The sequence below is a fragment of the Protomyctophum bolini genome, assembly GCF_963924005.1.
Source record: "Protomyctophum bolini genome assembly, chromosome: 8".
In the NCBI taxonomy this organism is placed as follows: Eukaryota; Metazoa; Chordata; class Actinopteri; order Myctophiformes; family Myctophidae; genus Protomyctophum; species Protomyctophum bolini.
In genome coordinates, this window is record NC_137869.1 from 26,597,760 (window position 1) to 26,622,449 (window position 24,690).

General features: G+C 42.3%; 2 protein-coding genes across 2 annotated transcripts in view; one reads left to right on the plus strand and one right to left on the minus strand.

Moving 5' to 3' along the window:
• LOC308319711 (uncharacterized protein) lies at window positions 1-15,218 on the plus strand. The gene is made up of 12 exons (XM_080769870.1): window positions 1-39; window positions 1,703-1,775; window positions 2,385-2,427; window positions 2,871-3,025; window positions 3,138-3,219; window positions 4,258-4,435; window positions 6,097-6,170; window positions 7,680-7,756; window positions 8,705-8,805; window positions 9,136-9,227; window positions 10,979-11,134; window positions 12,687-15,218. The coding sequence occupies exons 2-12, from the start codon at window positions 1,710-1,712 to the stop codon at window positions 12,881-12,883; spliced, it is 1,221 nt and encodes a 406-aa protein (XP_080625996.1). The 5' UTR covers window positions 1-39; window positions 1,703-1,709; the 3' UTR covers window positions 12,884-15,218.
• LOC308319713 (uncharacterized protein) overlaps window positions 14,058-24,690 on the minus strand; it is a 14,675-nt gene continuing 4,042 nt past the window's right edge. Inside the window, exons 2-5 of the mRNA XM_080769872.1 lie at window positions 23,262-23,567; window positions 18,798-19,346; window positions 16,476-16,633; window positions 14,058-16,130 (exon numbers count right to left, since the gene is read on the minus strand). Of these exons, the coding sequence (XP_080625998.1) occupies window positions 16,086-16,130; window positions 16,476-16,633; window positions 18,798-19,346; window positions 23,262-23,567 (1,058 nt within the window). The 3' untranslated portion in view covers window positions 14,058-16,085. The remainder of the gene's footprint in view (window positions 16,131-16,475; window positions 16,634-18,797; window positions 19,347-23,261; window positions 23,568-24,690) is intronic.

The following is a 24,690-nucleotide window of genomic DNA, read 5'->3' on the forward strand; positions in this document are numbered from 1 at the left end:
TTCCGTTGTTGGATTTAAAAGTATATCGCAGTACGGCGAGTATGTTATTATTATATTATATCCATTATTATCCCTGCAGTTATGACTACAAACATTTACTACATTAGCAGTAGCAACCTATAGTGACTCACCATTCCACGTATTGTACAACTTTTGCCTCTGCTAGCCGTGCAGATCGAGCAGTTTGCAGATTATTAAATAAATGTGTCACGTTAGCTCATTAGCTATTTTAAAATCAGTGTGTTTGCATGTAGTTGTACAGATGATTTTATGTAAACGTAGAAGGGAGCGTGTGACCATATATCCTAAGATTTAGACTAGATTTTATTGATTCTGAAATTGAAAATGTCAGAATCTATCAAATACAGGTCTACGACTAGCCCCTCTCGGAACCCTACATAAAGCTTTTATGAAATTTGATTGTCGCTTTAATCAAAGTGTCAGAAACTTTACTACATTTGGGTTCTGCTTGTGGGGCTAGTCTACGACTAGCTGTACATCTCCACTTCACATTTTTGTATGATAACAATCGCAGATTAGCAGCTTTGGTAGTTATCATGCATTGAATACATGCACCCCTATATTGTCACATGCAAATTGTGACAACAAATAATATGATGAACTTTTGAACCAATGAAACCACTTTTCTGCATAATTCAAATATGGGGAATTGATTGGAATGGTTATTTTACTTCCACAAAACTTCCATATATACTTAAATGCCCTTTTAATGCAGTATTTTGCATTAAAGCTTTACCATCTCGAAGCAAAAACAGCTGCTGGACAGCAGGAAAGCCACAACAATTGAACCACGCTCAGAACGTCGGAAACAAACGTTACTAAAATAATAATCATGCTAATATGGGGTTGGAGAACACAACGGAGACAGCGCTTCTTTCACCTGACAAATATCACTATGTGATCATTTCTTGTTTTATAATGGGATGAATCTAGAGTTGCAATACCCTCCACCTCCATTGACTCCCCATTCATCCAATTTGCATCTCTGATCTGCTTGTATTAACGGTGCCGGAGATTAGCTGATAACAGAACGAACAGACACACACACGAGACACACACACACACACACACACGGACGGACGGAGTGCAAAACATACTCTCTCCCCATCCCTTTGGCCAGATAATAATGATATCACAGTCATGATGACAGTCTTGTATCAAGGCTGATATGATAACGTAAAACATGTGACGTAGCTTTATAATGATGCCATATTCACATTCGGGTCAATAGATAGATGTCCCCTGGTGTAACTGCAATTGGTTCTCTCTCTGGCACAGCTCAAGAGACAAGAAAGACACTTTAGAACCACTGTTCAGTGCCAAGCCCACTACTGCTGCTCCTCATAGGATGGGTTAGAAATGATCTTGGCATCGATCTAACTGGACAAATTTCTACTTCGCCACTTCCCTTCCACTGTTTTCATTCTGCTGATGAGTATTAAAGTGATAATATAGCAGCAGCCTTGTTAAAATTTAATCTGTCACTCAAGTAGTGTCAAAGATCTCAACTGGTTTGTTTCTTCACCTGACGCGCGCAAACACCTCTCGAGTTACTGTATCGGTTTTCCAATGATTCCTAGTGCAAGGTCGATGCTAGAGGCAGCGCAGGTGATCCTGTTTTAAAGTACAGAGCAACAAATAACTCTGCTCTACATGTTCTGTCTGTCTTTTTGTTATTCAGCTCTAGAATGAACTGGGACACTCAGCTGAGCTCTTTTCTGTCATCAACAGATGGCAGTGTGGCCAAAATGAAGGTGAGTTTGGAATACTTGTGTCTGATCATGTGCTACAGTATAGGGAGCGCCAACAGCATGATATCAACTAAGGCTTTCTTTGCAACCAGACATACCTTGGAGGAACACCGTACATAGAAAGGACTCCAGTAGGTCCTGCCTGGAATCATTTTTTATGTTTTGTGCATCAGCAGATGCTAATTAAATCATAATCATAATCTTTACTCTTTGACTTGTTTTTGGACTATACATTCCCATCCCCACAAGACATCACTTGACCAAGCGACAATTGCCAGTGGCACCTTGGGGGGAGTGATGCTTCAGACATTGTGGACATGTAGACATTAAAAACACCATTAGATTACAAATATATTGAAAACAGGTTAAAAACAATTTTCACAAGGCATGTGTCCTGTCAGAAGCAGGCTAGAGACAGAATGCTGACTGACTGTAAGCAGTCATCACACTTTCTCTCAGTAGATGGCACTATAACACCACTAAACCTCAACAAGGAAAAGTTTGTGTTGTCTGAATATAGAAACTCTTTCATTGAAATGACCTTTTGACAAGAAGCTAAAGTTCAGAAATCCCCAGACCAGGGTTTTTTATTTTATTTTCATCTTCCCACAGGAGAGACTGACCTCACCAGGGAAATTCTCCAGAGGAAGAGAAGGTGGGCTAATCAGAATATTTCAGTTTTTCTGAGATTATGTGAAATGAGAAAAATGACCTATTTGTGACATATCTTTGTGTCTGACTACACTTCCGGACATTGCCTAGAGATCACAGTAGGCCGGGACCATGTTTGGGTCGCGGACCAATTTGTATGGGTTCCTTCCTACATTTAAAAACAATGTAATTTCAATATATAAAATCAAAAAATCTAATAATTTCCATAAATAAATAATGAGGTAGTGAAAACACACGTCGCAAAGTGACGTGTTGAGTATATCTGCTATTTTCACTAGTTTGGGTCGCCGGGCAAACATCTAATTATCTTTCTTTTGGGTCTTGAGCTAGAACGTTTTGGAACCACTGGGCCCTAGACCCTAGATAAGCATGGCAGTGAAGCCCTTTTTCTTTCCTTTTATGCTCATCACCTCCTCTTGCTGATAGATCTGTTCCATGTGAGGGAGGTGGTTGCTGCTTCCAGCCTGGACCCTCCTCATCCTCTCCCCCCACGTGCCCAGAAGCCTTCCTCAGCTCTCGGCCTTGCTGTGCAGTGGGAAGACCTAAGTGCTATCCAGTCACAGGTCCAGATACAGAGTCAGGTGTGTGTGTGTGTGTGTGTGTGTGTGTGTGTGTGTGTGTGTGTGTGTCAATATTCTACTGTTAAGATGTCAAAGACAAAATTTCAAACCTCTCCCGATGTCCTTATCTAAGGTGATTGAGTCCCTTACCCAGAAACTCCATGACGTTGACATTGAAAGACAGTCACAGCAACGTCTCATCCAGATACTACAAGGTAACTAGGGCTGTCACGATTATGACATTTTACATGACGATTAATTGTCTCACAAATAATTGCGATTAACATTTTAATTGTGTTTTTGTCATGGAACATTGCAACATTATTATGAATACAAATTACATTTCTGTTTGGCTTTTAGGCGTTGCAGTTGCACAGGGAAATGTTTCAAAAATGTTCACATGGGAATGATTATAACAAAGTATGCAAAATAATTGCGATTAGGCGATTATGTAATAATCAAGACAGGCCTAAAGGTAACTTGTCTTGCCCTACGGTGGTGGTTAGACTTCATATCTCAGTCATTACTGGGTGTGCTCGATGAAAGGAATCGTTTCTCATCAATCTGATCACTGAGTCATCAGATTCCACCTGGTTCCAAGTACAACCCATTTAATACCATGAATCACACTGATTGCAGTATTTGTAGTGTTGTCTTTATTTTTAAATTCAAGACATGTAAATCGAAGGCTAAAGTTAAAAAAAAAGTCTTAACCAGCAACAATGTATACTTTGTAAAACAAACCTGAGTTGCACTGTGCTAGGTGCGCTCTTTCCCCTTCTACACCAAATCTCTTCACAGAGAAAATGGCTGATGTACAAACTAACAATGCGTGAACCCAGAATACGGATGCTATAGGGATCAAGTTGTTTAAATGAATAATGCAAAATGATATCATCGATGTCAGATGGAAACCTCCAAACTCCAAAGTAGTTACTTTTCAGAATTCAAATAAAAAAACGGCAAAAGTAGCAGATCGACAAGCTCAAAACGTTTGTAACTTTTGTGTGTCGCTGTAGTATGATCGAGTAGGGCTATTAATTTACCAAAAAAACACAAAAAGTTAGAATATGAAGGGCTGTCACAATTATGAAATTGAATGTGACAATTCAATGTCGCTTGAGTTGCGATTAATGATTGTCATAATTGTGACAGGCCTAAGAATATGGAGATAAGAGGTTTCTGCCCGACAGGGACGATATCAAACTCAGCCACAAAGTTAGTAATAGAACAATTTCCTGCCCCCTTCCCAGAGGAGGTTCACAGACTACGCGAGGAGTCAAAGGAGAGGCAGAGGGAAGAGGAGAGGAGCCGACAGAGTCCGGAAGCAGAGAGACAGATGGAGCGATGGAGGCAAGAGGTTGGACGCGAGCTGAGCAGCCTCCGGGGACATATCAGCAGGGCCACATCGCTAGGCAACCCGGAGGAGAGGTGAGTGGGCAGGGCGGATCTGTGAGTGTGATGGTTTTATTTCAGTATTTTTTTGCTGTTAGCTTGGGCAAATTGGTGTTTTTCTTTTCTTCTTTTTTTTACTGAAATGTGCATTTATTTTAGCCCCATTAATGTAAGCAAACCCAGATACATAACAATCAGGAATAAAAGTATACAGATACCGGCAGGTAAAACAATTTGGGGACACACACACACACACACACACACACACAAGAAGACACAAATATACTGTATTGGTATTTAGTAGCTTCAAGAAATACTAGATGTAGACTGTAGATACCAACTGATAACATCTCTGATACAGGTAGTGACAACATTTCCACAATAAGGTTGTCAAACCCATTTCTCAGAAGTAATCTTCTCACGAGAAACACAACTATTCATTTCTGAGAACTATTTCAAATGAGGAGGGGTAGATAGACTTCCATTTTATTGCAATACATTTCCTAGCAACTGCCTGCCAGCCACCTTTTTTAGATTTACACTGATAGTGAAATTGTCTAAGTGTCTTCAGGGTCTAAGGGAACATCAGTAAACAGTGCCATGTTTCATACTAAAATTTGGATGGGGCACCATGTTGATCAGGTCTTATATTAGAATTTTAGCCACCTTCTAGGTGCAGGTTTTGTTTTGCACGTGCAGTTAAGTACAACACAAGGAAATGTAGTCTGACACATGTGCCCCCACACACACACACACACACACACACACACACACACACACACACACACACACAGTCGCTGTTATATGCAGTTTGTGACTTTACCTTCTTCATTACATGGATTCAAAAAAGGATGAGACGAAGGCACTCTTGTAGAAAAGTTAAAAAGCCTTCAATATAGTGGGTAATGCATTGCAAGAATATAAACGGCACCTAAGCGTTCATCAGGGTGACTCATAGATGCAGTTTGAACTTTAAGGAATCTGAAAGAAAAAAAAATGAGGATATGGAATAGGTGCAACATTAATATAGATATTAATTGTATGTATACCAGGCCAGCCAATATTGCGGTTAATATTTAGACATTATGACAAGTGTCTATAATCAAGCTGCCAATGTTAATTAACTTTCTGCTATGGTGAAGTTGGCAAGACACTTGAGTGAGCTGGAATTTGTTACAGGGAATGGCTTCTATCTTGTTGAGACAGTTACCTTATGCTACACATGACACTGTGGGTGATGCCAGGCATAAGGCAGACGGGTTCGGGCCCTACGGGCTAACATAGAAAATATGTATGACTTGGTAGGGCTTTCTCCTCTACTGTCCCAAGGCTAACTCCACCGCCACCAGTACATCGTGTTGAATCTATATTTCAACAATCTTCTTACTGTATTACTGTAAGCACCACCTTCATCTGGTAGGGCTGTGCTGTGCCCATCTGAAAAGACACCTCTGGTCCAGAACAAGATCTCTCTAAATTGAATGGGTGGGTTGCTATGAAACATGCTGCCTATTCACACACGCCAGATGATAATGTTGGTGATCCCGTGGCTCTCCTTCTGCTATGTTTGCCTATTATGACATGCCCACAATAGGGACGCTAGGGTTCATGTGATTACATGGAGCAGCACAGCTTCTAGGGTCTGCTGGCGGGGCTTTTAGACTCTTGTTTCATAATGTATTTGCTTTTGCTCCCAGTTTCAGTTCAAAGCTCCGCAGAGAGGAGTTGGAGCAGCTACGACGTGAGGTGGACCAGCTTAAAACTCGGCTAAGTGCGTCACCAACACACACAGATATTGATTCTACAGGACTGTACATGTCCTAATGCCAACACTGGGCTGTATACTGTAGCAAGGACAAGCACAGTCCTGCTCATGACGTTGGTATTGAACATGTACAGCAACTATAAATCACCTGCTCCTACTTGGTTAAGAATGTTCCTCTTTTACAACATATGTGGCTAAGTGTGGTGTATACACATTAGGTTCTTAACTTATTTATTGTCTCCACCAGGCCGAAGGCATGGGGAGAAAGTATGTTTTGCACTCCGTCCATGTGTGTGTGTGTGTGTGTGTGTGTGTGTGTGTGTGTGTGTGTGTGAGTCCGACGTGTCCATCCGTCCGTTTGTGTACAGCTAATCTCCGACACCGTTAACCCGGTTGATGCCAAATTTTGCGCACACACTCCCTGGATGTCAACGTTGAACCTCTGCCCCACAATTTCCAGAACGGCCTGTTATAGCGCCACCATGAGGCCGACTCTTGAAAAACACACCTTTTGATATTACTTCTCCAGATTCTGTCCAAAAATCCCGCAAATGGTTACACACTATCTCCAAAGTCATGTGTTCAAGACGGATCTGTCCGATATTTTATATTCCATCCTAATTGGCTAACATTGGCTTTCAAAGTTTGCAGGATTGGCCCGTTTTGAACTAAAAGCCTCAAATCATGAACACAGCGTGCAATTTACATGAAATTGTTCACAGACTTTCCTACTAGGCTGAGGAATATATCCCACCCTTTTCACATTGACCTGTTATAGCGCCACCAATAGGTGGATTTTTGCAAAACACATTTTTGGAACAAAATGCCTCAAATCATCCAATGGCCATCCAAGGCGTAAGAAGAAATGGCACCCTTTTCCCATTGGTCTATTATAGCGCCACCAGGACGCCACAACCTGACCTGTCCTGTTTGAGACCTGTGCCCTGAGGGGAACTTTATGTAGTTATTATTATAATCATTATTATTATGTGAGACAAACTGTATGCCCAGGCAAATATGCTGATGTGCTCTAAAGAAGTCAAGGTCTAACTTTGTAAAGCTTTCTGTACCCTGTTGTATACTGCTCACCTGTGGAGTATACAACTAGTAGAGTGCATAAACTTAAGGTTGCAGATAATGATGCATTACGGTTGCTGTTTGCGGTACCAAGATGGTACAGTGCCAGCCAGCAGTTTGGTAACTTGGGGGTTCCTACTTGTCAAGCCCTTCTGAGAAACTTAATGCATAAATTCATGTGTCGGTTAGTTGAGTCTGACAGCTGTGTCATTATGATTTTAACCAACCCTGTGAAGAGTTCCAATCGGTTCTCTTCTATGATTTGGAGACATTGGTGTAACAGCCTCTACAAACTGTGAGCATATTCTTTATGGTTTACATTTATTGTTGGTTGTTTTTTTTGTTTTGTTTGTTTTGTTATTTTGTATGTATTGTGGACCATGAGTCTGGAATAAAGATTGAACATTAACCTCCCCTTTCCCTTTTCCCATGTGACAGGGCGACAGGAGGAGGATGTGTTTGTGCAGCAGTCAGAGGGGAGGGAGTCCAGGAGACAGTACGAACGCAGCTGTAAGGTAAACTGAACACATTGTTAGTTTACAGTCCTAATGTGGTATAATCCAGTGCTTTGTTGGCACAACATAAAATCTGTGTGTATTCTACTTCTGGAAATACCACACCATGCATAATGTCACTGTAAATGGCTTCTTTATTTACATATTTGTTCCTCTAGTCTACAGTAAATATTACTGTTTTTGAGCGGTGCCGCCACTCTATTACGGAGCTATGTGTGTCCGTATGTATGCATGTCTGAGCACGGAAATCTGCAACGCCTAAAGTGGCCAGTAGAGTACAGCACAGAGTAAAGTGGCACAGAGTACACCAACAGCAGGGGTTCCCAAACCTATTTGGCCCAGGTATCCCTTGGGACGAAGATTTTTTTCCAGGAACCCCCTCATCCTCGCAACACCGATAAACATATTTGCAACCTTACATTTAGATGCCATTGGAACTATTTGTATTACAACTTTTCAATCAAAGTCACAACACATTTTCACAACATTTATTAACAGTCTTTGACACTCTTTGTGTACATACATGTGTCTAAGACTCAAAGCTAAACTTGCAAACTGCTGGACTAATTCACGTCAAATGTTTTGTGCACACTGCCTTCACTCCCTTTCTCTCATTGATGGAGCTCTGGTCTGGAGACAGAGGGAGCTCTGTCTCTGTCTCTCTCTTGCTAAACAAGCTCTGGTCTAACGTTGTACATATCACAATTGAAATCTTTGCCTAACAACGCTGTTTTGTACTGTTTTATGGCATGTCCATATTTGGGCACACAGACAAACACACAGTCAGCCAACTTCAATATATTACAGCGTGGCTTTTTACAGACTATCTACAGTACAATTGTGTGCCTGTCTTTTTTTTTCAGTCTGAACTAACATGAGCAACTTGTGAAAAGATACACTCCAATAAATTGAATCTCTTTCTGATTGAACTTTTTCACGTCGGCCCAGATGCTAGAGGAGCTCACAGACGGTTACAGAACACATTGCTTGGACGTGGCCAAGACTGTATCACAGTACACTCACACACAGCAAGAGGTCCACCAGATCAGGTATGTTACTGTGTATACTCATGGGTTTACTGAAAAATGGTGTCCTAATGCGCAATTTGTGACCAAATTATAGGATTTTATGGCAATCGCTTCTGCACATATTGCTAGTTTGACCACTTTCAAATGCTACTGAAAGTAGCCTAGCTACAAGCTCTCAATGTGTTGCAGACGCATTGAGAGCTTGTAGATAGTCTACTTTAGGTGTGCAATATGCTTCCATATAATAGAAGACATGCTGCCTTCTTGTGTGTGTTTGAACCTGTGTCTGTTCTTGGGTGTGTTTGTGTGTCAATGTCTTTGCCCAATAATGGTTATTGCTTCTGTCAACAGAGCGACTGTGGCACAACTCAAAGATGAGGTCAGGGATCTGGTTCTCAGAGACCAACACCAGCCCACACCTTTAATTTCCCAACGCACATCAGGTGAGAACAAGCGGCTGCTCTCCTGCTCTTTAGGATTCTTCCTTCCCAACCTGTTAAATCATAATACAACATGAAAAAATAATATGTAAAAAACAAATCTTCCAAAAATCATTATGATAAATAGGAATACTTTGTTATTATTCCCAAACAAGAACACAATCGTTTGATTGATGGTTAAAATGAACATGCTCTGAAAATGCACATCGAACCACCTTCGGCTGCCGCCTTAAGTGGTCAGATGGGTGGGCCGTGGGCCGCACACACACGTTAGAGATTTTCAAGTGGGCTCTGATCCAGTACTGGTTTAGAACCACTGGTAATGGACTACAATGACCCCCACACGCTGATGCTCTGACTCTCTCCCGCTCTTTATTAACACCCTGTGCGGCAAGGACGGAGTTCTCCGTTCAATCAATTAGTAACGCCCAGCGATCAGGACGGAGATTGATAAAAAGTACGGAGATTATTGATATCAAAACCGATCGCATCGCTCCACAGGCTGGGAGCGTCTCTTGCTCAACATTCAATGTTATTTTCCGATGGGACGTCATCGAAAATGTTCCACCCCACTTTAGCCGACGAGATCGAAAATCTTAATACGTGAATAACTCTTGATCTAAATTATTCCGTCTAATTCTAAGAAAAGATTATGTGTTAAACGGCACATCGCGGTCCCGTCGATTCGCGTTAGAATTAATCATACCTCCCGTTGTTGTCGATCGCCTCGGGAGTGTTTTGGCTACATCAAGCTACTTCAGCTACATCCGGGATAACATCCAGTCTGTTGCTAAATGTGCTCCGCTGCTATAAATCGCTGGGCGCTCTGATTTAATGGATTAAATAACCCTGGGCGTTTGGTGTGTTAACATATCGTTGTTGTCGGTCAGAAAGAAACCTCTTATCTCCATATTCTAGTTTTTCCGTGCCCGACTTAATGCCTTACTCGATCACACTACAGCATCATACAAAAACATTGCGAAAATTGCAGATCTACAAGCTCAAAATAACAGTAGTGGGTCACACACACCAAGACTTAATTCAGTTCAACATATTTATTGCATTTTTGAACAGGGACAAACGTTTCGGCTATCCAGCCTTCATCAGTGTGGAGACTAGAGTGACTTCCTTTTAAAGGAGTGGTGACACAGTGCAGGTGCACAAAATCACCGCTAATCACCTCACACCCGGTGGGTAATCACAGATTGGGACTGTGTAATAAAGTCTCTTGTTAGCAATCAACAATGTGACTAGCAATTTCAAAATATACATATATACAAAGCAAAATTATTACGGGATTGTTTAAACACAGCTAATGTAGGTCTCTGGGGAGTTTTTTTGCCTTTCATAGATCAGTTACATACATTAGAATAGAGCATTGTTTAAACACAGCTAATGTAGGTCGCTGGGGAATGTTTTTGCCGTTCGTAGATCAGTTACATACATTAGAATAGAGCATTATTCTTTAATAGCATCCACCCAATACATCGTGTGCGTGGCATCTGGGAAGCGGCTATGCCCAGATATCCCTATTGTCTTGGTGTGTGACCCACTACCGTTATTTTCATATGTTTTGAACGGGTAGCACACCTACAGTCGGTACTCGGTACGTGGTCACATGAAGAGATCTACAAGCTCAAAATGCTGAAAAATAACAGTTTTGGACAAATGATGTTTCCTGACAGACAATATACATTACATGATAAAGTACTTAACCCAGTGTTTTCTTTACCCTGCTGTGGCAATGTTTCCAGCGGCCGATCCGGTCCAAATTCCCAGCAGCCACAATAAAGGGGTCAGAGTTCAAGAGGAGGAGCCAGACTCTGACTCAGAGGACTTTAGCCCCACCCCTAGCTTGGCGGAGGTCAGTTCAGATGACCTGTCATGGCTGGAGGATGTCCTAGACACTGGTGAGCACTGAAGTAAATCGTGGTAAAGCATGGAAGCCACTTGTTATGTAGTTTACGGTAGTCATTTACATAAGACTTGCTTAGTCACGTTGTCTAGTGGCGAGATTTTCATGATTGGCTGGCCTCTAGCCAATGGGAGACTAGCCCTATACGGCCAATGGGACACTAAGCGCCACGGCCAATGGGACAGCCCGCTCTCCTCTCCCCCACCGCACCATGACTAGAGTCTGCAAACGCGACTACAGAAAGCCCCACAATATGCAAGAGAATGGAATGCAAGCTGATATACCTGTAATATACTGACTTGAGTCATTTCTTGTTTTTGAGGAGCGCTAGCCCCTCTCTCGAGAACAGCATTGTTTTATCCTCTTTTTTTTCCGATGGGTTCCCAGATTGAATAATGAGTCGGTTACCTTTTTTTTTTACTACCCCTCTGTATGGTCCCTACCCCCACTTTTACATGACAATCATAGCGCACATAAAACACACACATTAAACACCAGACCAGGCACTCAGTTCTTTAGATGGGCAGGTCACCAGATGGGCTCAGAATGAGGGAGGATTTATTCCTTTTTTTAATGCGGGATTGAACATGTTACTTTGGTGCCCCTCCCCTTCCCTCCCTCCCTCCCCCTCACACATCTGTGCCCAACGTTCTCTCTGTGACTCATCCCAACAACGTATGAGTCACTGGGGACTGGAGCAGCACCAGGCTGGGTGTTTAACCGACATGAATGTAGAGGTTGATGTGGCCTTATCGGAACGATACAAGAAGACGAGGCTACACGTTGGCGGCAGAGAGGAAGAGCTAAAGGGATTAAGGATGAAAAGAAGGACAACGATTGGAGCAGTGGTTCCCAACCTTTTCTGGATCAAGGCCCACTTGAATATCTGTTCAAGTCCACCCATCTGACCACTTAACGGCAGCCGGTCTTGGGTATTCACAAAAGCCCAAGTAGATGTTAAAATGACCTAAAAAAATTGAAAGTGAAATATCCCTTTAAGTTCATATTTATCTGTATATATGGATTTATATTATCATAAACCAGTGGTCCCTGCCCCACAGGTTGAAAAACGGATGAAGGTGAGGAGTCTGACTTGGCAGATGCACGGTTAGACATATAGAAGCTGCGGTTTATAGTCTTGATGTGTTTCCCCGCCCGGGGACAGAACACAGAAGCTCTCATTTCCTTTGCACCAATCTCTGCAAAGCCAACCTCTTCCTTGCAAAATGTGTGTTTGCAGACTTCGCACGTAGCACATACTTACTTGCATATGTGTGTGTGCGCAATGAATGCACGTGTGTGCACCGAGTAAAATCCTTTGTGTTAGTTTAACTCTGAAGATAGTACAAATGGAACCGAGACCTATGGGTCCCTGTGGTTCCATTTGTACACTACCGTTTAGGTCAACATTCACATTAGAGATTGAGATCTGTGTTCTAAATGTTTCCTAGAGCCATCTGTACAGCCTGCCTAATTTGATGATCTTATCGCGCGTGCACACACACACACACACTAACTGCTTCTTCTCTGTTCTTCGTCGCTGCCAGCTCCTCATCAAAAAGATGTCCTGCATGTACGCCTGAGCACGAAGTCTAGGCAAAGTGGTATTGCAGGTCCAAGCAGTGACCTGGAGGACAATGATCATGACGACGATGATGATGACGATGATGACGACGACGACGATGACCTTCTGGATGAGGAAAACCAACAATTGGGACCTGACCTTAGCTTTAATGACCTATGACCTTTTTAAAAGAAGGTTTTCTGAATCTGATTGGACTGAGGTTAACCACTTACACATACCTATCTGATCCTGCTCGGCAGGCACGGTATTTCCTTTCCCCTGCTTAACGGTCAATCACAAGACGCTGAAGGAGATCAGGCCACAGAAACCGCTGAGAACTACTCTGATATCAGCGAGTTCTCTTTGAATAAACTCCTGTAACTGTCTCCACATGTTCAGTCTGCATGGCATTCTGGGAATTATCTGTCAGAGGATGCAGGCAACCACTATACTTACACATTCGGACGTGTTGTGAGCATGTAGATCTGCTATTTGTGAAAAGGTTTGAAGGTTTTTGTAACAAAATATTTTCTGATGGGGGTCCGTGGCCAAATACATTTGAGAACCACTGGTTTATGTACATAATCTTGTTCGAGTCTAATGGGTTGAAATTATTTTATTAGGATGGGAATGATTGCTTGAGATGTACCATCTCACTTTCAAGGGGGTCCAAAGACTGTTTTGTCAGCACCATATTATATACAGTATATGCTTCAACAAAATTGGAAACAGATGGATCTATTTTAATTTGTTGCAATTCACACATGATGTTCGGTGTCCTCTGAGATCAGAGTGACCACAGGTTCTCTTTAGCTCAACGAAAGAGAATGACTAATTGACAATATACAAAATCTTTAGTGTTCATTGAACTATGAGAGAGAAAAACCGGTTGGGTTTCCCAAATGGCCACACTCTACCTCCTGAACGGCAGTTGTATTCTGACAAACTTTGTGCTAAGTCTGCTAACACAATTTCCTTTACAGAAATAGAACAACAGTATTGTGGTTGAAAACAGTCATTTATTTGCGTTTGTGCCCAGATAGTGACTAATGACTGTTGGGGAGATGAATTGAGCCTTTCTACGGCAGTAGTATGATATTTGCCAACTGTTGCACTAAGCTGCTGCTCGCAAAGTAGTACATTGATTCACTGTACAGTCTGTAAAAGAAATGCGCTGTATTTAGGCTCTGACAATAAAGGTCTGTAACAGTTTAAATAAAAGAGCTTGGTTTTCTAAGTTCTGTTTGTGTGATTGTATCTTTGTTCTTCTGTCTGGTGTCAAAGAGCAATTCACAAGAATTTAACAACAAACTATGAGAGGAAAGGCTTGTAATGTGAATCAGAAAGCCCAGAGGACATTTTTTTAAATATCTTTAATCATAAAACATCAAGAGATCACTCCATGATCCACAACAGAGAGCAAAACCTCTCGGGACAAATATGGCACTTCATAAAAGGGAATATCAAATGCAGGGCAGCTTTGGGACCTTTCTGTAATGACACAAATCTAAAACTATAGTTTATAGCCAGATAGTTATTGTATAAAGAGCAAATACCCACAGGTATTAGTTCCACAACTACAAATTGTTTTGTATGAGCCAACCCATATACCACTATTATTTTCTACCTGTGCACAGCAAATATGTACAACTGGTGACTGATTTAATCACTGTGGGTACATTTACTTTGTGGCTTTACTACAGTGCTTTCTGAAAAGTAAAGTGATGCTGTAGTACCGTAGAACATAACGATGAGAATTTGTTGCAATTACAATACATTGGACAATGCTTGCATTGTGTGGAAAGGAGTCTGGCCAATTCTGGTCTACAGCTGTCATCTCATGACTGACAGCCTCTGCTTAGAAGTGCAAACTGAGGCAAGTCCTAACAGCACTCCTGCCCTGGGCATTTGTTTGTATATGGGAATCAAACCACTAGTGGAAACGACTGGTAAAAAAGGGTTTGTCTATGAATGTAATGAAGATTGAAGATGAATATAGAGTATATACAGTAAAGAGAGCAGTTCCTACCCTGTGCAAGGCACTCTCCTGGGCTAAAGACTAATGTCCACACTAAAGCCTAAAGCGCGGTTCATCTCTGTCCTCCCTTTTCTTCGGAAAGGGAGGGGATGCAACTACAAATTTACGTCATTCTGATTTTCGGAAAGGTGGTCCCAGAACCTTTCCTCTGAACGCATGCAACAACACATGTCTTCCTGACTCTCCGAACTATTATAGCTCGGAAAGCCTTTTTGAACCGGAAGAATTTCCGATGTCAGAAGGATTATTTATTGGCGTTTATATTCTGCTGCACGGCAGTGTTGCTCGTCATAAATAACATATTTATTTTCTCTGACACCACTGTGCGACTGAGTATAAATGAGGCTTAAGGCCCAAAGACAGCAGGACCTTAATTATAGCAATAAAAACAATTAAATAACCCCCTTGAATGCACATTTAGAAATATGCGAATCCTTATACTGTACAGTACATACACGCAAACACACAGACAAACAATTCACATACTCTCATGCACAGACGCGCACACACACGCACACACACACACACACACACACACACACACACACACGCACACACACACACACGCGCGCACACACACACACACACACACACACACACACACACACACACATACATACCTGTATATTCTTTTTCTCAAACACACAATTACGTTTTCCTTTTTCTTCCACACTTTTAAACATAAAGTGCAAACTTAATAACACTCAAATCAGGCCTTTTGCCGTACTACCTCGTCTCAACACGTTACTCTGGCCCCTCGAATTCACCAGCATGTATAGGGCTTTGTGTACAAATACGATGCGGGTCTCTGGTGCATTTCAGCCCAATCCCTTCCATCCACCAGTATATAGAAAATACAACACTGCTCTCAGACCAGTGCCTTGCAGGGCTAGTTTTGTCCCAGTGGTGCCGTAAGCATTTTTTTATTCTGCTAATTCAGTGATGTCACTGCTAATGAGAGCATCCTCCAATGGATGACGATGCATGCATTATAAGCATGGATCTGGGTCAACTTAGTCCCATCAAACTTGTCAAGGCAAACATGTTATAGAATCTTCCTGTGTAGAATATGGTCGATTGTTGGCCTAATTATCATACAGAGACCAAATTGGGTGCAGCTTTTGGCAGCTGTTGACCTTAAAAGTCACCATCATTCCCTTTCCTACATCTCTATTCTAAAAACACTGGATAAATGGAAGCAATCAGAGGGATCCTTCTAGGAAATTGCTTACACCTACCCAGTGCTTTTTATTCTGTAGAGATGAAGGAAAGGAGACTTGGTTAGAATACTGAGGCATGCCCCGGTGGCATTTGGGTTCTTCAGTTGGTTGAGTCTTGCCTCCGTTAGTAGCTGTACATGGACAATGGTGTGTCTTCCATCATGTCATCCTACACAAGAAACACATACATAGGTTTATCGTAAAGCCAAAGAACAATGCATTTTCCTCTAGGCCTCATCAGGTTCTCCATACAAACATACATATCATCGCTGTCAGGCCGAAACCAGCTAACTCAATTTTTTTAGTTATATATATTTTTTCACAAATCAGTGCTATTGAACACCCTTTACGTCTGTGTGTTCAGTGTTGGTTAAAAATAAATATTTCACAAATGAAAAGTATTAAAAAGCGCTTCTGACAAAACCAGCTAACTCCATTGGTTTGCGAAACGGTGAGAATCGGTGATGAAAGTGCTTTATGGCTATCATAGAAGGGATGTACTGTATGTATTCACCATAGGTAAGTCCTGGAGCCTGCGGAACTCAGGGCGGTTGTCTCTTCGGCGTAGTTTGAGGAAGAGGAGCAGGGTGACGATGACAGCAGTGATGATAAAGGCTGACACCAGACCTGCTAGGAGGGGGTCCGGCGTGGCAGACTCATGGACTACTGTGGCTGAATAAAACACAGGAGGTACAGTCAGCAGAGCACACACAAACTGTACCATTAACATACAAGGTGGTACACAATATAGCTGAGATTACTGGCTTGACTTAACACACTCAAAATAGACGTAACTCATTTTGAAGAACAGTACCAACTAGAAAAAGTGCCCCTCAGGGCACAGGTCTCCACCAGGATAGGATTGTTTTTAGAGAAATGTCAAGTGGCATTTCTTCCTCAGCCCAGTGAGAATATGCGTGCACAGTTTCACTGCAATCGGACGCTGTGTTAATTATGTGAGGCATTTTGTACAAAAGGGGCCACTCCTAAAAACTTTGGAAGCCAATCTTAGCCAATCAGGATGGAATATGAGAAATCAAGCAGACCCGTCTTGATCACATGACTATAGAGATCATGTGTACCGATTAGCGTGACATTTTCATAAAATGTGACGGAGTAATATAAAAAAAATGTTTTACATAAGTCAGCCTTCTGGTGGCGCTATAAAGAGCAGATGTGAAAAATACAGGGCAAAAGTTTTTCCTTGGCCTCTAGGGAGTGTGCATACAAAGTTGTACACAGATCGGTGCAGTTATAGGAAAAAACACGAATACGAATAGGCCAGTTATAGCACCACCATGAGACTGATTCAAGAAGTTTCAATGGCATTTATTCCTCGGCCTAGTGGGAATGTGTGTGCAAAATGTCACGGAATTCACACAATGTGTTTTGTTCAAAACGGAGCAGTCCTGTGAACTTTGGACGCCAATCTTAGCCAATCAGGATGTGGGGCAGAGGTTCAGCTAGGGAGAGTGTGTTCAGAGTTTGGCTGCGCAAGGCAACGGGGCCAGAGATTAGCTGTCCACAGACTGACACCCCCCCCCCCCCACACACACACACACACACACACAGACAGACAGACGGACGGACGGAGTGCAAAACATACTCTCCCCATGCCTTCGGCCTGGTGGAGACAACATTTAAATTTCCCCCAGGGATCGGGTAGTTAAAGTAGTGACTAGTGAGTAAGGTTAGTCTGATTTAAAGAGGTGTGAAACCTAATAGGCGCATCATGTATATCTGTATTGAATCTTGGAACAGCATGTGTATCTGGAATCGTCTCGATGTAGCTCAGGACCAAGTTACCAACACTAGATTTATTCTTCCTAGCATGAAACGTCTGTATCTTGAACCTGCCTCTACTTGCATTCATTGCGCTGGGGGAGATCAATGAAGCAGCCTTTCACTGGGAGTGCTGTTGATATAATCACAGTGAAACTTTTTACCAAATATGTGTGTTTGGCATGCACATGAGTGAGCAGGCACAAGTATATGTGTATTTATCTGCGGATTTGTGTATGTACAGTATGTCTGGACAGACGTTGCTATGAGACACTGTTTTGTACACTCAGTTAGTTTTGTGCCAGAATAATGAAGAAGCACCACAAAATTGTAAAACTGTAAATACTGCAGAGGCAAATCACCAAGCCTAAACTAGAACTAATACAACCTCAGAGGGAGAGAAGCAAAGAGAGATTATGTATGTGTTTATTTAAACTTTATTCAACTAGACAAAATTAACTCTAATTAGGAATGATGGCCTGGTGAAAAGGCAGAACAAAAGCTTAAGCCAAAATAAACAATTCCCAAGACAGACAAAGTGTGTGAAGAAGTCAAGAAGATGAGAGAAAGAGAAAAAGAAAAGAGGGGAAAAAGAGGAGTGACGAGAACAGATAATGCTCGCGGCTCTAGTCCCATGACTGTCTCTGTCCCTTGACCCAAACAGAGCACTGATTGTGGAGTGGTTGGTGGAGATGGCACTTCTATAAGTTGTGGATGGGAAGTGCACATGTTCGCTTGTGAATGTTGTGTGCTGTGTATAGATAGTAGTAGTAGTATTAGTTGGTGTGTGTGTGTGTGTGTGTGTGTGTGTGTGTGTGTGTGTGTGTGTGTGTGTGTGTGTGTGTGTGTGTGTGTGTGTGTGTGTGTGTGTGTGTGTGTGCGCGCACGCACGTGCACATGCGTGCGTGTGTGTTAAGGGCAAGAACTGGCTTGTGTTGGAAAACAAATAACAGCATTTTCTTTGTTGTTCAATTCAATTCTGTTTGTGTCATAATATAATGGTAAATAGACTGTATACACAGAAGCACCAAGATACAAAACTAGATCCACTTACCATCACCCCCCATGTTGAGTTGGGATGGGGAATCAACGTGAGGTTTCGCCTGGACAGAGGAGCTGCTTGGTGGACTGAAGGTAGACTTGGGGTGCGTTGGATTGGAGGTCTCAGGATGCGAGTCAGACTGGGGAGTGGGGAGCGAGGTGACAGGGGGAATGGGGATCTCTTGGTGGGTGCTACTGGTTGAACTGGACTGGATGCTGATAGCAGTGGTGATGTCGGCCTCTATACTAGGGTGCAGTTTGCCCGGTGATTCAGTGGTGGGTATGGTTGTTTTGGGGTGATGGGCGGCGGGATGAGGGGGCGGGCTAGAGGCAGAGGTCTGGTGGGTGGGCGTGTGTGAGCTTGCGAGGTGTGGTGATGTGGTAGGAGGGGGCGGGGTGATGTATGTTTGTTTTGAGGCAGGAAGGACTGTGTGTGTGATAGTGGTGCTGCTATGGGAAATGTGTGTGGTGGTGGCAGTTGGGTTCTCAGAGGGGGCAAGTGTGGGATGTGGTTGTGACTGCTCCGTAAGGCTTGTATCATTTCCTGGCAGGTCCATAGAGGCTAGAAAGAGAGGGAGAGAGAGAGAGAAGGGGGGGGGGGCATAATTAGGATGATACCTACTTATTGTACAAATTGAAAGAGACAATTACATTGCATAATCACCTAAAAGAAAGTGACTGACATGGTCTACTTTATAACAAAACTCTCACCCACAGATATACCGCCTCAGCCAGCTGGTTCTGGGACAAACACAAACAAAGCCACCAGGCAGAAACCCCATTGGACTAAATCAAATGATAAGACAACAATAAGAAAACTAGAAAGGAGCATGCAGTCATGTTGGACATTCAAATTCAAATTTCCAATTCACATTATTGGACTTTTAAGTGTAATTTAAGTTAATTGTACCAACACAGCTCTGTTCATATGTGGCAGTTCACCCTGCCACTGAGACTGAATGCCTAAAGTTTGAATTATTATTTTTTGTGTATGTTGCAGAGAATTATATTATTTCGGGCTTATATGTATATTGGATGACTCTTGGTTGTTAATTGCTTGTTGTCTCCATGGTAGGGAGCAACTATCAGCTGTGGGGTGTGTGGGGAACCTACCAACAGTATGAGGGTTTGTTTAGACTAGAGTACCCTGCTTTCTCATTGTTTGGATGATATGGTTAATTGATTGAATAATAAGTGATGTATAATAATAATGTGATGAATAATATGTGTTGTCACTGGACATTATGAAGTACTGGTTTAATTGTGGAATCAATGCAGGGTGGTATGTTCCAGTGGGAGGGGCTTAGCCTTTATATGTAGGGAGGCCTCCCACTGTCTGGCAGTCTAAGTAGGACTGTGGAGGTGGAAGGAGTTCCACCTGTCCAGGTGCCACCTGTCCAGGTGCCACCTGTCCAGTATCAATGTAAATACTTTTGTTTTGGGTGAATAAAGACCCTCTGCATCAAGGACTGCCTGGAGGTTATTTATATATTTTTTCCCATTTTCCCGGTTTTTCACACTAGGCAAGTGTGACATCATACATTCCTTTATTCTATAGGCCTAGATCTTTAACTAGATTATCAGATCACTATTGTATGCAACCTGAAGATTTAGTCCTATTTTCAAGCTCAATCTGATCATCAAAATTGTTACTGAAGCAGCTGCGTCGAGTCCGGGGGTGCTTGAGGGCTGAAGCACCAACTGACACAATGGGGGCGTTCGGAAATAGCGCACTGTGCAATGCAAACTAATAGGCGAGTGCGCTCCCGCACTGGGGTGCGGGGCGGGAGGGCACCCACTGCCGTTATAAGAACTTTCCGCGCCTGCACTGAAGTATGGCCATTTGAAATGTTAAACCCTGCTGTAACACTGCTCTAGCATCATCATGCCATATGATCATGCTAGACCCCTGAACAATGTTTGTGCAAAGTTTGGTGATCAGAGCAACAGTGCGTCTTGACAACCTGTGGCCCCTGGTAGCAATACGCTAGGTTGTATAACATGGACCCTGTCAGCTGTAAACTGGGTTGTACAGTGAGTGATGTCCACCGTCAGTCGACCGTAAGTCCACTGTCAGTCCTCACACGCAATTTTAATATTCTTTCCCCACTTGTTTTATCAATATAAACATATGTTTCCCTTGCCTAGAGAGATAGAAAGCTAAAATGAAGCACCTTTGAATTTCAATTTAATTTAATCGAGAAACGGAGGGAGAGGCGAGAGTTAATGGCTTTATTTTTTTATTTTGTGTAAGTTTATATCCCAAGTCCTTACAACATTACTGAACTTGAATAACTGACTCAGCGTCACTATGTGGTTATTTTTTAGGTAACCGTACTGAAATGAATGGAATCCAGTGGCTTCCTGGAAATCATACAACCATCGCTTTGGAAATGGGCGGCTGTAACGTCAGGCAAACGTGAGTCGTAGTCAATGGACTGTCATGCCAGACCAATAGTGGTTTTCAACCTTTTTCACATCAAGGGCCATTATTTATTCGTCATCTCAGCCATGGCACGGACCACCATTTGATGACATTTAGCGGCCTCGCAGACCCAAAACGAAAGAATATATTGTTGTAGACTTCTTGTAAATAAAGTAATGCAGATGTTTAACAATAATGTAACTTTTGAGAGCGTAAAATGAAACCAAATAGACCCAGTTTCATTTTACGCTCTCAAGAGTTAAAGATCTATAAGGGTCCATTTGGTTACCAACTCTCCATCATTTAGCTGGGGACCACTGGTTGAAAACCACTGCTTTAAGCCATGCTCAATGGTTGATTAATACTGTGTTTTTTCAAATAAAGTCGCCCAAATATCTACTATAGGCCTATGTGTGAGTGTTAGCTGTCTGTCTAACGCAGGGGTAGGCAACCTTTATTATCAGAAGAGCCATTTTTGGCCCAAGAACGTATTGCAATTCTATCTGGAGCCGCTATAGTTTGCTTTAAGTAAGCAAACTATCATTATTTAGTTTGCTAATTTCTCAAAGCATGTCAAGTATACTGTATACCAGTAAGCCAGCAGCATTGGTGATGAAAACAAACAGATGTCTTATCATGAATACATTCTTCTATTCTTCCATTTTCCTTCATTAAATATGATTCTTATTTTTATCTGGTGTATAGGCAACATTGTTTTGCAATATCAAAATGAATGAATAACTTTATGCCTACTACAAATTCAATAATAAATTATGATTAAATGTAAAAATAAAAAAAAAGAAAAGAAAAGAAAAAGAAAACCTCTTATTCCTTTTCATACTTCTTTGCCGTAGCAACTGGGAGCCACGGGAGAGGGCCTATAGGAGCCACATGTGGCTCTAGAGCCGCAGGTTGCCTACCCCTGGTCTAACGCATGAACTGGAGTTTTGTGAGCCTGTGTGTGTGCGCATGTGCATGTACATGAGAGTAAGAATAGGGTGAGATAGCAGTGAGTGTGTGTTTGTGCTTCCTAACTTTCTCACCTCCTTGTGACAAGTCACACTGCATTTAATCATGCAGCTTCACTTGTCAACATTCAACTCCATTCTCCTGGTTCTTGCTGCAGTACATTTCCCTCTACAGAACACACCATCCATGTCTTTTCATGTACTGTCTTCAAACTGAACACACACCATCATATGTATTTTATTTCACTGTCTGTCTATGAACAAAACACAACGTCTTTTTATTTAACTGACTGCTGGACGTCCGGTCCTGTACTTGACTATGGTGTGTGTGCGTGCGTGCGTGTCACTCAACACCTGACCCCTGCCACAGCACTTCAGTCAGACTGGTTTCTCTCTCTGGACCAGGAGAACACAGTAGAGATAACAACCCTGTTAAAAATAGCTTCCGACCTCTGAACCTCCCTCTACGGGGTTTCCTTCTAAATTCCTCTGAACTACCACAATGCTCCACTAATGACAATGCTCACGAGCACACAAGAACAATGACAAGAAAACTCTGTTGTCAGCATGTACACAGCAACACCCTCACAGTTATTTGAACTCTTGAGTGTTTTTTTACACTTTGTACCACAAAAGTGACAATAGGTGGTCTGCTAAAGATATTGTATATTGCAGGGGTTCTCAAACCTGTGGGTTGCGACCCCTCGGGGGGTTACCAAATTACTGTGCAATATACTACATTGCACAGTGCCCATGAATCATCACTGTGCGTATAATGTATCTTGCAAAGAAGACGCAAAGTTGAGTCTTTAGGGTGTTAAGGGAAATGTGTGTGGTGGCAGTTTGGTTCTTGAGGGACGGATATGTGGGTGATATTTCAGGTCAGGTTTGCATCCTGTTGTGTTGGGTAGCACAGGGGTAAAGTTCCTGCCCGGCTCTGCAGAGATTATGTACATCCAGACAGAGACAGAGACTATACATGTGTGTTTGAAACAACAAAATAGGCTTAAAGGGGAAAAAACTTTTCCATCCTGCTCGGCAGAAACCCACTGAATGCACTGAAAGCGGCTGCATAGTTACTTACCACTGGTATCGTTCCCGTTCAGTGTGTTCGGTGGGGATGACGTACTGGGGTAATGGTCAGCGTGGTTGGGAATGGTCGGGGTCGGTGAAACTGGTTCTGCCTCTGTATTTGAGTGGTTGCTAGAGCTGCTTGCATTGTTGCTTTCACTGGAACTGAAGCCTGTGTTGGTGGCTTGAGGTTTGAGTGAGTCTCCTATGGATCCCGCAGCCTCAAATTCAGAAGATGATGGAGGTGGCCCAGGGTAGAGGTCCGATTTTTCGGAATCCGTGCTTTCTGATGGCAACGGGGGAGTCATGGAATCCTGGCCTGGTGAAAACAGAAATATGCAGAGTTTAGTTAAATAAAGCTTAACAATCACATGACAGGTAATGGTCAAAGTTGGACAATGTTAATGTCCATGGAATCATTAGATTAATTTAGATAGATACATATATTATTTATATATAAGGAGTAAACTCTTCCACAGTAGGTGCACACAACACGAACCAGTAAAACAGTATATTATACAGTATTGAGAATAATGGTGGATGAATTGTCAAGTCTTACATCTATATTTGTAGAAGAAGAGAGGCAACATAAGTACTGGTGAAGGAAACGCATTGTACTAGGACCTCACATTTTAACAATGATTAGGTAAACAACAGAAAAAGACTGGGCCAAATGAAGACAAAGTTAAATCAACAAATATTAAAACAAAATCCTATCTATCCTCACAATTTAACCCACTACTTTTCCTAATTTTCCACAAGACAATTAACACAAGATAAAGACACAACCTAAACCACTCAAGCTCACTAAAAACAGAAATGCCGAGTGTAGTGTCTATTGATCAAAGAAGTTCTATAGAAAACAATTGATTTGACACAATCAAGTAAAGGCACTCAATGAGCCTAATCTCAGTCTTTACCATCCCCACCCTCCTTACACACACACACACAGACGCGCGTGCGCACGCGCACACACACACACACACACACACACACACACACACACACACACACACACACACACACACACACACACACACACACACACACACACACACACACGTGCGAGCGCACACGCACAACATAATATGGATAGAAAGGACTTCAGGGAAAATCCCTGGTCCTAAACTGATCTGTCAAAGTGTCCCGGTCCTAAACTGATCTGTCAAAGTGTCCCTTGAGCAAGCCACTTAACCCCTAACTGCTACAGTAGCAGTTTAATGCAGTTCAACACCAAAAAATACCCAAAGGGAGTGGGAACCATATTAAATTAAATATGCACATAGTACTAACACACAGGACGTGACACAACCCTTAGTGATTGTGGGCTGTTGGAGAGGAAGTGGAGGAGGAGAGGAAATTACCAGCTGCATTGCACCTTACACAGAGCTTTAGTAAGCTTACATAACAGAGAGCATCAAATGAGCTTTAGTTATACATTT

Bases quoted from the DNA above. Each gene is read 5' to 3' on its own strand.
- LOC308319711 (XM_080769870.1), top strand. From the start codon at position 1,710: ATGAACTGGGACACTCAGCTGAGCTCTTTTCTGTCATCAACAGATGGC. The intron at 2,428-2,870 runs GTGGGCTAATCA...TCTTGCTGATAG, and splicing joins ATTCTCCAGAGGAAGAGAAG to ATCTGTTCCATGTGAGGGAG. The intron at 3,026-3,137 runs GTGTGTGTGTGT...TCCTTATCTAAG, and splicing joins AGGTCCAGATACAGAGTCAG to GTGATTGAGTCCCTTACCCA.